The sequence below is a fragment of the Temnothorax nylanderi genome, unplaced genomic scaffold (genome assembly GCF_030848795.1).
Source record: "Temnothorax nylanderi isolate EJ_2023f unplaced genomic scaffold, tnyl_v1.0 TNYL_tig0004_pilon, whole genome shotgun sequence".
Lineage (NCBI taxonomy): Eukaryota > Metazoa > Arthropoda > Insecta > Hymenoptera > Formicidae > Temnothorax > Temnothorax nylanderi.
The window spans coordinates 1,039,878-1,055,976 of NW_027249066.1; the positions used below are offsets into that span (position 1 = coordinate 1,039,878).

The 16,099-nt window shown below is 38.2% G+C and overlaps 1 protein-coding gene across 8 annotated transcripts in view; it reads left to right on the forward strand.

Annotated features, from left to right (window-relative positions):
- The window catches only part of Hipk (Homeodomain interacting protein kinase), a 74,799-nt gene extending 59,621 nt beyond the window's left edge, over positions 1-15,178 (forward strand). For 7 of the 8 annotated variants that reach the window (XM_071707918.1, XM_071707892.1, XM_071707900.1 and 4 more), the window contains exon 18: positions 329-15,178. In XM_071707918.1, coding sequence (XP_071564019.1) covers positions 329-527 — 199 coding nt within the window. In that variant the 3' untranslated portion in view covers positions 528-15,178. The remainder of the gene's footprint in view (positions 1-328) is intronic. The other variant, XM_071707945.1, reaches the window with a different exon arrangement.
- The last annotated feature ends 921 nt before the right edge of the window (positions 15,179-16,099 follow it).

Below are 16,099 nucleotides of genomic sequence, written 5' to 3' on the forward strand. Positions count from 1 at the left end.
GTTATCATAATCGGTCACTCTCGGTGACTCTCTTAATATAATGTAAAATAAATTGTAAGGAAATAGAATTAACATTATAATAAGTGCAAAGAATTTATTTCATATCGTTTTTGCTTGAACAAAATTTTGTCGAGAATTTTTTTATCTGATGACAAACATCGAGATCCTGCCAATAGAAAATTTGTAACGTAGAATTTTGTCAAAGTTAATTGTTGTCCTGAGTTTACCCTGAAATGCTTGTATACTATATTATAAGAAAAAACTTATAATTTTCTTTTTTTAGAGCTTTATGGAGACTTTCTAATGTGCGTTATCCCGTTTTTTACAGCTCGTCTCCATTAACGTTGTATGATTCTAGTCGAGCGTTGCCACCGCCAGCTCATCACAGCTCGGCCAGACCGTTACTGGCGAGTCACGCAGCACATCCGTTGCCTGCGCATATGCAGCCTGCAGCCGTTTATGGATTGGCCCCGCTTTCGCCAGCCAAACACCAATACCAACCTTCCAATTTATGGTTTACCGAGTAAATTATTCCCGTCGAGAGCCGTGGATTAGAGTTGTGTACGAACAAATAATTAACGAGTAATTGTACGATTTTCTGGGAACTTACGAGCCGCCCGTGCCAATCAGCGAACGTCGATCAAACGTAATGGAGAAAGAAAAGTGTCGTGCGTATTTTCCCCGTTTTCGTGAAGGCCTGGCCAGTAAATGAAGCGGGTAGGGAGCGCCTGAACCGCTGCGATTGCGAGTACGATCAGTAAGCACGATAACACAGATTCACGATCGAGCGAGTTTGCCGAAATGAGTAAAGAGCAGGAGTGTGTTAAGGCAAAAATTTTGACAATCCGTCCTATATATAAGCAGCGACCACTCCTTTCTGACCGTTCTCGTAGGAAACGAGACACGAGATCACGGTCAATATAACTAGATCTCTCTTTGTATATGTTTATTACGTCTTTCTTATCTTGTCCGAAACAATTCCATCGTCTTACCGTGACAATTTCACAAGGGGGAAAGAAATCGAGGGAGAAAGACTATCCTGCTTTGACATGCGATTGTACGTGAGCTGATTTCTCACACGATTTATCATCTGGCACATTTCTTTCTTTTTTTTCTTCAACTTCGAGAGACACTTGTATCTTGACGTATGCGGCATGCTTGAAATTTCGTAAGTTTCCAGAGACACCAATGTTTTATTACGGAAACGGTAGAGTTTATAAGGACATTGTACAGACCAAAATTTTCTATCGAATTGTCCCGATCTGTTTAAGGCCCATACGTATGGTTTCTCTCTCTCTATTGTACATACATATATATGGAACTGATATGTGACTTAAACAGATCGGGAACGTTAATATCGATGATAGACGAGATACGCACGTATAGCGGCAGTGCCGATCCACGTGCGCGTGGAACTATTATTAACGAACATCCTTCATATGCGATTTATAGTAGCAATTTAATTTAAATGCGTATGAGTCTGCATTTTTTTATGATATGTCGCAGGACATATCGCGCGCGAGTATCTTATTTTTAATGCTCCTTAACAAAATCATTTTAGCAAACTTAGGTTTTTTCCGATTGTTGTAGTAGTGTTCCTTTTGTTCTTGCTCGTGGAATTTTTTCTATTACATTAAGAATATCGCTAAAGGATGTAGCGCTCTATAATCTTTTACGATATTTTATTCATAACGGGCACTCAAGACTAACGAGGTAGCCACATTATTCTTTGTAGTTTGTAGCTTGTTATTCAAGTATACGTTAACACACATACTATACACATACACGTATACACATACATACGTCCACGCGTACATTATTTAGTTATATCGCATATTCCGAAAACTTCTTCGAGTAAGATTATTCGAGTAGGGTTGTCGTAAATATATAGGAGCATTCGTCAGAAATAAGCCAGAGATTTAGAATTGAGTCACGAATTTATTAAGGTGATTGCACGATATCCGAATCGACAAAAGCTTTGACGTGCCTTTTTTGGAACAGTCTCATTATTTATTATCCGTATATTATTACTTTATATCGTCTTCATCTTATCATTTTCATCGTCATCGTGCTCGTTATCATCTCCATTGTCATTATCATTGCTAACTATCGTTGTTCTTATGCCTAATATTTTGTTTTGAATTGTATAAATAATGTTACAGGCAGCATGCCTTAAGCTCGTGGTTTGAAACGCGAAATTATATGACCACAATTTTGAAAAATTCATAAATTGTATATAAGTTTAACGACGTTTCATTAATATTTCTTTTTTCATTAATGCTTTGCATTTTGGCAAAAGGAAGATATTCGAATCAAGTACCATTGCACAAATCAGTGAAAGAAACAGAAAAAGAAATGAACAAGTGATATAGTTTCTGTTTTCAATATAGAGTAGAGTGATTTCTCCTTGAATGCTGAGAGAGAAATAGAAAGAGAAACGCATTCTGTGAAAGAAATGTATGCCAAACAGCAATAAAGTATCATAATGAGTCTTACGATAAAGAATTTCTCGCGGATATCACAAACTCGCATATTATGCATATTTCTTTTTCCGCGTGTATAGATGTAATAATAATGATACGGGGGGGGGGGGGTTCTATTTATAGTTTTCATAAAACGAATTTTCGCATTTACTTTTTTCTCGTTCAATCATGTTCTTCCTTGTTGCATTTTCCGAACTATAGTCAACATCATACATCAGGCCTGGTCAACTTCGATCATCGGAGCCACATAGTTTCTTCCTTTTCATCCACGGAAAGTAGGGGGAAAGGGAGAAGTGTCGTGACGAAAAAGCTCAAAGTTGACCAGGCCTGTCTCACATCAATGGTTTTCACTCTAGTTTATCATTCTCAGGCGGTATCATAGACGCGGTACGCATACACACATACATAGTTCTTCAGGTACCGGCGTCGTTATACGCAACTGCTAATACATGTATTTCGTGATTTAATGGAATAACGCTTATAGGCATTGTTTCACTAATTCTATTAATATAAATGTATAGAAAGTTTGTAACGGTAATATTCGGCGTATATGGGATTCATTGCGGTATGTTGTTTAGAGTGATTCACGTCCAGAGTTTAATTAGAGATATTTTACACGTAGAGCGAGAGTGTGGAAAAGTGCGAAAGAGTGAGTGTGAAAGAGAGAAAGAGAGGAGAAAATTACAGAATATATAGATATATAAAGATATACAAGTGTAGCGTAGGTGTAACGAAGTTTTAAACATGTTACCGGTATCACTGAGAAGAGAGCCCTTTACGCGATACAATAAGTAAGCGACAAACGATATACAGCTGCAATTTAACTATATATTTAACTTATAGAGCAGGGCCGTTACGGCTATCGGGTCCATGATAGCCTCGCAAATCTCTCGAGTGCCTTTATATCGAGAGGCATCAGATGAATCGACGTAATCTAACGATGCCGAACTTTGCTTCGGCAAAAGCAACCCTAGACTTCTTCGTTTCTTCTTCTTCTTCTTCTTCGTTTCTACAGTTACGCAGTTTAATCCCCTTATACTTAGGATCGAGCGATTTGCCCTTTCGTATACGCATCAATACGTTTGTACACGTTGTACGAGGAAACAAGAAAAAAAGAAATATTTAACCAACTCGATGTGCCTGTTTAATGAATAATCATATTTACACTGGGTAATTAACTGTAACGGGAAAAAAAGAAAAGGATAAGTAGAGAAGGGAAGTCCGTTCTTCTTTTTCTTCGACATAGACTGAGTGTGCTATGACGTACGTTTCAGTGAGGCATCGCAATCATCATAAACCGTTTTGCTACGTGTTTGGTATCCACCTCTCTCGGTCTCGGCATAACGGTCGCGCCCAATTGTACATATACATACATGCTTCCACGTATGACAGTAGAGATACTCGCGTCGCATTAAAAAAAAAAAGGAAAAAGATAACTACCGTAACTGTCCTCCGCGTGAGAGTCGTGAGAGGAAAACACGAGTCATATCCTTAGGTTTCACCAGCGTCGGATGTGCGTAGAACGTGCGTGCGCGCGTGTGTCGCACGTGCACACGCACGTGCACGCGCGTAGACAAGTAGTCATACCACGCGATAGCGATAAGTTTTATCCCCCATTCATCTCGTCACCCGTCACGTAATAAGTTCGCGCGCATTATAACTAGATCGATGATGATTTTAGTCATGTTTTTCACGAGCAAGTTTTGACTGACGACTGAGATTTCGAGATAATAATAATGAAAAGATTGTACGGCGTTCGAACGATTGTAGTCATATTTAACGTTATCGTTTTCGTCAGGTATCCACGTGAGGAAAACCCACGTGGTGGTGGACAGGGTGGTGAGACATTTTAGGTGGGTGACATATCGACATATTTTAAGGGTACAAATCGTGTACGGACCACTTACTTAGGTCGACCTGATTTTCGTATTGTATCGTACCGAGTATGTTTGAGTTTCTGAAGTCGATCGTCGGTCAATGCGTGCTCTCCGAGTCATGTTAACGCACTCATGATCATTTTAACGCATACGTTACACGATGTAAATAAAAAAAAAACACGCTCATACCCACCACATACACATACACTCACACACATACACACGCACACAATAAATTACCTAAGTAAAAAGAAGTAGAGACGCTATAAAACGCTGTGTGGAAAGTTAAGTAAAAGATACCGTAACTGTATCAATGGTTCTATATAGTTGTGATATTTTATTATAACGCTGATAGTCGTGCGCAGTTAACTTTAAACGGGTTCTTTCGCGTGCCCGACCATATATATAAATACATATATATATCGCGATGTATATATATATATATATATATATATATATATATATATAAAGTATATAGGAGTATCTTAATCTTAATACATTGATTATACGTGGGAGGGAGATCGTACGTTGCTGCAGTAAAAGTAATTCACGATGACCGATAAGGCGATATTGACCTTATGCGCGATTCCTTTTTTTAATTCCGAAGTCTAAGCTATATCGCATGAACTTTCACGGATGTTTCCTTTCATCACTTTTCGTCTTTGGAATATTATTTAAAATGTTTAAGGAAATTCAACGTTCTGTGGTTTTAGAACTATTTCGTGTTAAAATTGTGTGACCGGTAGATTTTCCCGCGATACGAAACAGGTTTATACATTAGTCATATAATTGGCATTCGATCTTCTAGAAACGCTGACTAATGAGTTGTAAAAGTAATTGTTTGTCCGCTCGCACACACCGCGGTCGTGCGCAATTGTAACGTTTACTCCTTTCGTTAGTATAATAACACATATTAGAGATAGGCATCTAGTTCTTTTAATCGTTTTGGAATATTTGTACATATGTTTTTCTTATTGCATCCGTGGTGGGGGAGTGATATATTAGTCTTAGGTGTAGTGCCTAAAGTGATGAGATTAAGTGTGTCCGATAATAAGATTTATTTAACGTAGAATCTCCAAGTCAATTCCGCGCCGGTGGAGAAAAAAATTTATTGGATCGCGAACGATCGCCCGAGAACTGAGGCTTGATTTGATATTGAAATTACTCAATTGGAAGTTGGTAGTTTCGATATTTACGAACTCGTCGATGAGAGGAAGAAACCGGGGGGGGGGGGGGGGCGATAGGCCCGTGTGATCAGTATTTTTTTGTGTACGGGCCGCGGATTATTTATAAAATCATGCAAAATCGGGAAAACGCTTGGGTGTGCTTAGCGTGGAAAGATATTCGTGTAAATATACGGTGAAACGGCAAAGAAAAATGAAAAAAAGAATATAGGATAAGGGGGCAGGCTTACTATTTCATTGTGGAGTTAGGATTATAAATATTCATCGCGTTATACGGACAGTTCGTATAAAAAAAATTATATTATCACTGTAAACAAAGTAACATTGACTCTCATGAGAGATAGACATGTAGCTATAAAGTATAGGAAAGAATAACATATTTTTGGAGTTGATAGAGGATTGATATTGTACTGTGCTCCGTAAGTTATTGAACGTTTCTCCTTCTTAGGTTCTCGGTCTCTATTTGCTAGATTGCTCGTCGTAATCGGACCACATTTACAAAGTATGGACAATTGTTAGCTAAACTTTAGCCAGTTTCGCCGATAAATCGAATTGATTATCAAGTTTTATCGAAACGCTATGTATTATCAAATCACTCGAGTCTACTTAAATGTATTCGATTAAATGTCTTCTGAAACGTTTCTACTAATAATCCGAAATTATAGATTTGTTAGAAAATATACGTGTAGATCTAGTATTACATTTAGAAAGATGTAACATTCAGCGTTCAAAAAAATGGTTTTTAAAACTTCAGTATTTACACCTGAAATTTAATGAAGCATAAAATTTGATCTAACGCGGAATATAATTATTAAAGTTGATCATAGAAAATTCTAAAAGTTGTCGTTATACTAAGATAAATGAAGTCCGATTAGAGAAGCAAGAATAAATAGTCTGTCGCGCGGGTAATTATAAAGTAGGAAACGACGAGATTCATTATCTGACTGTTCTTTGATGTTCTTAATGTTCACTATTATACTATGGTAATGTAACGGCAAATAATAATCAACAGTGGGACTTGTACTACATACGTTTATCGATTTATGCATAATGTTGTATTATAAAGATTAGTTATAGGTGAAGAGAGAGAGAGAGAGAGAGAGAGAGAGAGAGAGAGAGAGAGAGAGAGAGAGAGAGAGAGAGAGAGAGAGAGAGAGAGAGAGAGAGAGAGAGAGAGAGAGAGCGAGAGAGAGAAAGAGAAAGAGAGTACCCTCGTATGTAGACACATGATTGTTTAGATTCTCTGGCCGTTTACAAGTTTCATCTTTGCGTGGCTAATATAGGCAACTCTCCTGATTAGGCATGTTTTTTCGTATGGAAAATATTCACTCCACGAGTCGGTAGCGAATTTGGTGTTTTACAGATCGAACGTTTTAGACTCCTTCTTCCTCGTAACGTAAAGGACGATCCGGCCCGCAAACTCTTAGATCGCCGGATCGTTCGTGCATTGGACCAGACAGATTGGAGATTGATCTTTACACTCATATTTGTAGAATAAAAAACAGGCGCGTGCGTAATTAGAGGACTCTTTTTACAAACGCAGGCCACATTTTTCGCTCTTTCGAGTCTCTCCAACATTTTTGGTACGTACAAACACGTTGAGGGACCGAAAGCGTCGTCTCTTCTAGTATCCAGCGGCGTGCAAAAGCTCGTATTTTAGCTACACTTTGTGTGAAATGGACAGTATTCGTTTCTTTACTACTTATTATATTTAGGCATGAATTCCCTTAGCCGTTCAAATTAAGAATAATCAGCATAAAGCCGGAATAAATTATAGAAGAGGCACAGATGTATGTAAATGTCCGTCTCATTTCGACCTCTATATACGATTATAAAGCCGAACTTGCTGCTCTTTATCGACAAAGCATATGTCTACGCTACGTATTTGTACTGTGTGTAGAATGTACGTCTCTTTCGTGTGTATTTTAATACTACGATAATAGTAGTAACGCGCAAGTTGCATAATTATTGATGCGTCGTTCTAACGTGATTACAAGTATCGTTTATTTCGACATTATTAACAGTACAGATTACCGCGAATTCCTTTAGTTTAAGCATCGTTCAATTACGTTTTCGATACATTATACTCGATAATCTCCAACATGTTAATTAATTTCTTATATTTACAGAGCTAATTGTTATCTAAATCTACTCGTTCGAATTAATTTGGCAGGACAAATTATAACTTTCGACGGATAGACTGATTTTATAAAGCAATTCAGGCCCGTATTTATATCGCTCGCTTAATGCTAAATTTTTGGTCTGATTTCAAGTTTTATCTGTTCACGAGGAAGATCTTAAATCAGCCGAGTTTCATATGTGTGGGTGCGGCTTTTTGCACACACATAAACGCGATTCACAAATGCGAGCCTCAATTATCAGAAATAGCGTCGAATACAATTCTCTACGATCGCGCGTGTATTCACTCTGTCAAACTTCTTTTAGGGAAGAATTTTTGTAGCGTTGCCTTACTAATGAATTATTACCGATATATACGATAATTGTTATACGCGACATACATACATACATACATACATACATACGTACAAGCACGTTGCCGAATAAATACATTGTTAAATACATTGTCATCGATTAATATACTATCTGCCAAATCTCTTTCTCTTACACAAACGAACAAACATCACACAAACATCACGAGAGATCTGCGTTGCGGGTAGATTTAGAAGCGTGCGACTGCGTCTGTGAAAATTATCATTTGGTTTGGAGATATCACGATAAGTCGGGAAATCTTATCAGCATTTTTCTAGCTCCTCCAGCGACGTGGATCTTTCTTTGGACCACATATATACATGCATACGCCAAGAATATAGTAATCCTAATTGATCGTCCGAAGTGGCGAGTAAAGTGAAGTTTCTAAACTACGATTAATAAGTGTATAGAGCGTTTTTGAGCTTTCGAGGCTTTCCCAAGTCTCTCAAGGTATTGTAATTTGAATCCAGAACCATCTCCGCTTGCGTATTAGTCCAGTCGGCAAGTACATTTAAAAATCGACTAATTAGGACAAAGCTGCAAAAAATTTTAATCTCTTTATTTGGGTGTCAGTAATGAGTAAAACTAAGTTTTCGACCTCCCCCGTGGTGTGCTTCGGCCGCCATCTGGAAAGAAAGGGGTAAAAAATCGGGTTTTCGCGAATATCTCGGTTTCCATTAGACTTAGGCTAAAATAGTTTAATACAATATTGCAGGGAATTAAATTTTCTACAAAAAAGGAAGTATATGTTTTTTTCCTACGACCAATAGTTTTGGCGCTAAAGCCGGGAGAAGTAGGATACTTTTTGTAACAAACGGTTTTAGCGACTCTATCTCGCCGTATCTCACTTCTCAGAGGCTGTAGTATACTTTTGAACTCGTTTCCTCACCACCTTGCGGTAGAGTTAGTGGCGCGTTTTTTTTTTTATGTGGTGTCCCCTGTAGGCCTAATCCACTCAGTTTATTATTAAGATTATGAGAATTTTTTTGCCAGGGTTGTCTTAATTATTTAATAATATAATTAAACTCGTGTTAAAAAAACCGTTATAAAAAAATTAATTATTCAAATCTTGGTCTTTTTGATGTTGAGGGTTGGCAAATGTCATCTTCCGCAGCATCTTCCTTTTCCTCAATATTATCTTCCTTTTCCGCTTCGTCTGGTTCTTCCTCGTTGTTCAAATCAATCTCATTGTCAGGATCGGTCAATGTCTCCTCAAAATGTTGAACAGTTACGTCGATTTCTTCATCGTCACAGTGATCTATTATAATGTCGATGTTTGTGCGTGCTTGACCTCGACAGTTGAAACAAGTCACAGAGCATCGCAATCTTTTCTGCAACAGCAATTTGCTTTGCAGCCTTTTGTGCATTTGCAGAAGATCTTCTTCAGAATATCCTGCGGAGCGGCTTTCTTCATTGAAGGAACTGGAAATAAACCAATAAAGTCAATAGCTGTTTTTGCATATTCGGTTTCGGGACGTCCGGGAACCTCGTACGTTTTCAAAGAATGAAAAAATTTTCGCATACATGAACCGTGGTATCGACCTTGGGCTGCAACTAAATCCGTTACGTTTAAGATGCGCATACTTACAGTTTCGCCCCACGTATCTCCTCTTTTCTTTGCAGTTCCCAAATATTTTCTTTAACTTGCATCGTATTGATCACGTGCACAGTATCGCGCTTTGCAACATTTTTCTTCGTTTGTTTTTTTACAAATTCTTCCGATGCATCTTCCGCGCAGAACAGACATGTCGTCTTGAAGTCGAAAGATGGAATGCTCGATCTTCGGGAGCCGATTACACTAGGAACAGCTTTCTCCTTGGCTCTCAGTGATGCAATTATAAGTTTTTTATTTGTATAAGATTTCCGGCACTTGACGTGCACAGTTACACAGTTTAATCCCCTTAGGAATAATTGTTTATTGTCTTTTCTCTCTCTATTGCTCTCGATGAGGGTTTTAATCCCTCTTTCTTTGACATCAACTGTATCACCGCGGGATAACGTCTCCTCACAAATAAAACACTGCTCTAAATTCATAATTTTATTTTAGTATAGGAACACGAAAAACACATGCAACGTCGACCAAAGCCAATGCTATACTAAATTTCGACCTGTGCCCACCCACCGAAGGACGTATTGTAAACAGGACATTGTAAACAGTGAGATAATCGTCATAACTATATCTTTTAATTTATTTAAAATCTTGGATGCTCCTAGCTTTTAACAAGGAGTGTACTTATAGCATTGTCGAGTAAATAATACAAAGCCAGATGTGTGAAACGACAACGGTTCACTAGCACAATAACAACGCCATTTACCTGAGAAGTGAGATACGGCGAGATAGAGTCGCTAAAACCGTTTGTTACAAAAAGTATCCTACTTCTCCCGGCTTTAGCGCCAAAACTATTGATCGTAGGAAAAAAACTTATACTTCCTTTTTTGTAGAGAATTTAATTCCCTGCATGCAATATTGTATTAAACTATTTTAGCCTAAGTCTAATGGAAACCGAGATATTCGCGAAAAACCGATTTTTCACCCCTTTCTTCCAAGATGGCGGCCGAAGCACACCACGGGGGAGGTCGAAAACTTAGTATGTCATTACTGACACCCAAATAAAGAGATTAAAATTTTTTGCAGCTTTGTCTTAATTAGTCGATTTATTTGTCATTTTTAACGACGTGCCGACTGGACTATATGTGGTGGCCCGCTTCTTTGCGGGCCCGTTCATTAACACACGGCGGCACACAGGTCGTAGTGTTACGAACAGTGTCACACGTCGAGAATATCTAAGCACGAATAGCCGACAAGCAATTCAAACATTTTTATCCGATGCTCTTTTTTATACACATGTATCATAATGTAAAGTAAAGAGGAATTCTAATTAAGGGCTTTAGAATAGACTTAGGTAGAGCGTGCCTTGCGTTATCGCGACACCGTCATCGCTGAGTGTCATCTCTCATCGGGGAATGTCATGTTCGTGCTAATCCGTACTTGGGCACTCGACAGGTGTGCATCGTGTGCGATTGACCGTTTAAAAGTACATATATAATTATATATATGTATATATTACAAAATATATGTAATTAGATCCCGGCCGTTCGCCCGCTCGTCGCGTGGTTCCCACCGGAAGGATCGCCGACCCCGGGGTCGCCGGGGTCGATCGGGACGCGAAGTGTGGAGAACGGGACGCGAGCGACTGACCAGCGCGAGCTACGGTTTTCTGTATATTACTGTAGTATAATAATCAAACACTAAAGACTAATGCTTTAAGGTGATCGATGAGGCTCCACTGTAGCGCGGAGTCCCGTAAATGTATTCGAATTATTATGCAACGTAAACGATATGTGAAAAAGAGAGGGTGAGAGAGAGAGAGAGAGAGCGAGAGAAAGAGATAAAGTGAGGGAGAGAATGAATACAAAGCAGAAAAATGAGAAGAAAAATAAAGAAATACATTTGACTAATTAACAATGATCGGGTATACACGCAGCGGTACAGACGTCACTGTGTCTTAGGTCGTAAATAAATGCGGATGCCCGCGGGTTGTCGCGGGCAATCTGTGAACTGAGTTGTGTAGTTAAGCGCACTTTCTCTTATTTTTTTTAAATTAAAATTAATTTTAATTTAATTAGAACGCGAAAAACCGTATTACGGAGAAAGATCGGTTGAAAAACTCGTGTGCTTTATTAAAGCAGGCTTTATTACATGTTTATTATATCGCAGGGTTTTATTAAAAAGGGTTGACATGTGCGGACAATAAAAAAAAGACTCCCTGTGAAAACGCGCGCCCAGATTAATACCGGAATTTCTCTCACAGCTATTTGCAGTCTCGATTGCGTACTCAAAAGGTCCTGTCTCCACCGATAATAATTAGCGCGCGCCAACAAAATTTCGGGATTTCGGGTTTCGCCCTATCTCTATAACTTCCATTTTGTTGAGTTGAATAGGGTACCCTTTTTTCCTTTCTTGCGTTTAATCACGTACACGGCTATTTCTGTTTCGCCGCTGGTAAAGTTCGAGTCGAACAAGCGAAACGTTTTTTTGTATTTTATTAAATTATTTCTTCAGCATCCCCTATTTTAGACACGAGGTTTTTCTACGCGTTCGCGATATGATAGCGCTTTCCTCGGCAAACGGAAAAGCGCCGCTTTCTCACGGGCAATTTTCTCAATGTCAATTTTCTTTCATTTTTAAACCGAGGAGAACCGAGCGGAATAAGTTCCGAGTTCGAGCTTGGCATGAAACGGCGAAATCTTTGATTTTCTGCTCCAACATAAAACGTCAATTATCTTGATATTCGCGACTCTTAAGAACTGAAAAATAGCAGTTACTAAGTACGCCTAAGTCAGCTTGCCGCACTTAAAAAAGTCGACCTCGCTCACACTTTTGCCGGATGTTATCGGGTATAGCACAGCAACACATAGCGATTTCGGAATTAGAAGCTTTCCAAGATTGGGGGGGGGGGAGAGATAGAAGGGGGAAAAAGTGTTTAACTCTTACGTACCTGTTCTATGTAATACATCTGTAAGTCCGCAATCAAAGTAAAATCGTTTTATTACCGAAAGAAAGTGATCAAAATGAGAGAAGTCGATCAAAAGAAGCCTCGCGTTTGTAATACATATGGACGAGAGTCTGCTTAGGCGTGAAACTCGAATCGTCTCTTTTTTATATGACACTGCATCGAATCTAGGCGTAGCGCAGGATAAACGTGATTAGCGATTTTAGAGGGAGTATACTTTTGTGTGTCTCAGCGTTCGCTTCGTTCTGGTACTTCTCTGTGCTGTCGCATGACGTTAAATATCAATATTACATTTTTTAACTATAATAGTCCTTTTAGCAAATCGTGTATGCGTAAAATTAGTATAAACAAATAGAACGTTATAACGTGTAGCAGCCAAGAGCAATAGCAGAGAAAGTTCCCAGTACTTATAAAATTTTGTAAAATCTCTAAACGTCTTTCTCCGAGCCTCGGACACACGCGTGTGATATTTGCACGCGGTAAAAATGAAAGTTTTCACCGATTTACATTTAATTACGCCATTCAAACTTAATTAGATGTTTTTTTTCCTGAAATAGCATACATCCTAGAACAACTGGGAATGAATAATGGAACGTTTCACGATTAATTTTTTACAGTTTCTGCTGTATTTCGTCAAATTGCATTTTATATTACAAGTTTAACGCAAGACTGCGCCTCAATTGAGATCCTACACAGCGCAGTACGCCGTTTAGTTTTTATTATCGCGAAGTTTCGCGTTCTCGAGTTCAATACGTTGTTATATAAATCAGAGTACGTAATTATTAACTAAGCATGCGACTGAATAATCAATCTGAAATTACTGTAATAGAAGGAGTTTAGTGGTACATATATGCCCGTAAATATATAGATAATTTGCTGGTAAAGGACTTGCTCGATTTACGCGACATCAATTCGCTGTATACCTGCGGATTGTACAGCGTACAGCGGGACGATATATTGTATAAAACAAGCACATCGTTTGCAGGCACTGTTATATACGTATAATTGTAACGATTGATTAAAAACCAGGGTATGTCTTAATATGTGTATATGTAATATGTTAAAGCGACGGTTCATATACGACAACACATCAGACGATCACCGTCGTCAGATCAGTGGCGAACGAAACAATTACCGTGTATTATAACGACGTCCGGCGGGGCGTAATATTATATTGTAAATAAACGACGGCGTTATTTACATTTCGAGCACGCGCTACTATAAATGTATTATTGGGGGTATTATAAAAAGGGGGGGGGGGAGCGAGAAGAGAAAGCAGCGTGTGTAACGTCGACAGCATTTTAATGGAACAGGGGGAAAAAGAATTGGAATCGGCAACTCGGTATTAAGACCGTCATAGATTTCTTAATAATTAATTATCGTTCCTGCCTATTCGCAATCTGTGACTGCAATATAACTATCTCGTAAACACGTCGGACCAACGTCGTTGTGAGTACTAGCTGTATACACCGTTACAGCCTCCGCACCGTCGAGCACCCCAAGTGGTTATCACTTCGCGAAAAGGAAAAAAAGGGGGAAAAAGAAGAAAAAGGAAGACATCGTCGTATGTACTTTGACATGAGATGTGTTTGGCCTTCTCCTGCCAAGTTGCAAAATTCGATTCCTTGTTCATGAGAATTATTGTTCACATTTATATAAGATGAATGTCTCTTACTAGGTCACACTAGTGTTAGCTGTAATATACATATTCTACATAATATATAATCGTGTTTAGAAAAAAGCAGATTTAGTTGTTCAGAATTTGATCTTGACGCAAGTAACAACGGCTGATGTCTCTTAAATGGTGTTCGAGGTTTTTAACTTGCCCACTATCGCAGCATGAATCACACTTTACGGAGAAAATAGAATTTTATTACAGCCAGAGAGTTTGTACAGTTGAGGATAGTCTCTCGTGCGACAGGTGCTCGACTTCGTGTATAATTCTAGACTTTTATCCATGGAATTCTCTTGTATTTTATACGTACGTACGACGCTCACATCGACAAGGCTTGCAGGCGAATTTTACCGAGATGATCCCATGATCCCCGTTTCAGCGTGGCGATATATCCCGAAGGACGCAATTTTCAAAGAATTAGTTTCTGAGCCGAGCCTGAGTCGAGTTCTCTCCTCGCGAATTGTCAATTCGTGGCCGCGTTATCGGCGAGGGAAGAATTTTCTCGGTCGCCAATTTCTGTCGAGGCTTGTACAATTTCTTTTCCAGTAGCTCCCAGACTCAGAGTCGCTGCTTCAAGCAGCACGTATATATTCATCGGCATACAGACGACACAAATTGTCTTGCGATCACGCGATTTCCACCGCAACGGCGAGTGAATTACTATTGTCATGGTATATATGTATCAAATACACCAACGATAATAACATTAACGATAACAACTACAAAATGAATGTTGCCTTTTGTCACATTGGTAAACGAGCAAGATACTAATGAATTATGTGCGATTAATAATCTAATATTCTATTGTATCATAAGTACTAATACCGCGCGATCACGCATTATGTACAACGTCGTGGAGATTATTTCGTATGATTGTAAATGATATGTGTGTTGCGTTGATGTAACGCGCCCCTATATTGCAGTAGGGCTGTGAAATAAATCAACCAGACACTTCTTCGCCGGTCTTGTCACTGTCCTGAAAACACAGACGCTTCACTAGAGCGGGGTTATTGAACTGTTTCGTAGAGATACATGCTTAAAAGGTTGTATGACCCCTTAGAAGAAAAAATGCCGAATTCTTCATACTTTGTCAGATGATGAGTATTATAATAATAAAGCATTGTGCCAAGTTTGAACAAGTTTGCGAGGCCCGTTCAAAAGTTACAACAATTTGGCTTTAACATGGGCTCTTATGGGAATTCATCAAGTTTCACTATTTTTTCAACTTCATTTGAGAAATTAATATCGAAGAAAATATGGCATACTTTCAAAACTTTGCAGAAATATTAATAAACATCTTACAAACAAATTAGAACCAAAAAAATTATAACTTCGAGGATATTTTCTAAAATATTGAATAAAAAGCAAACAGAGAACCGTCTCGCTTATTGTTAGTCTCGCTGAACTCGTAAGTACTGAGATCCGGCAACAGCGCACTATGACGTCACATTAGAACCTCTCTCTCCGTCACTCTCCGTAAAGGATAACAAATACTACAGAGGTCCGTTACTTTTTTCAATAGAGCCTCCTGTGTATCGAAATATAATTAATATCAAAATGTCATAAATAATGTTATAACCATCGATTATTAATTTATATGTAAACATTTCGTTTATTATATAACTGCATTTAAAATGATAAATTATCAACACATATAATAAATATGAAATCTTTTACAAATTAAATAAATAACATATTAATATTTTATACGTAGAAGAAAATACTTTTAAATAAAGTGCGTGTAACGCTCGATTAACATAGATATTTGAACATTTATATATATATAAATACTAAACGGAAACAAACTATAATTATATTAAAACATATATTTTAATAAAATAATTTATTATTAAATAATTCTAAAGTGTTTTAAAAT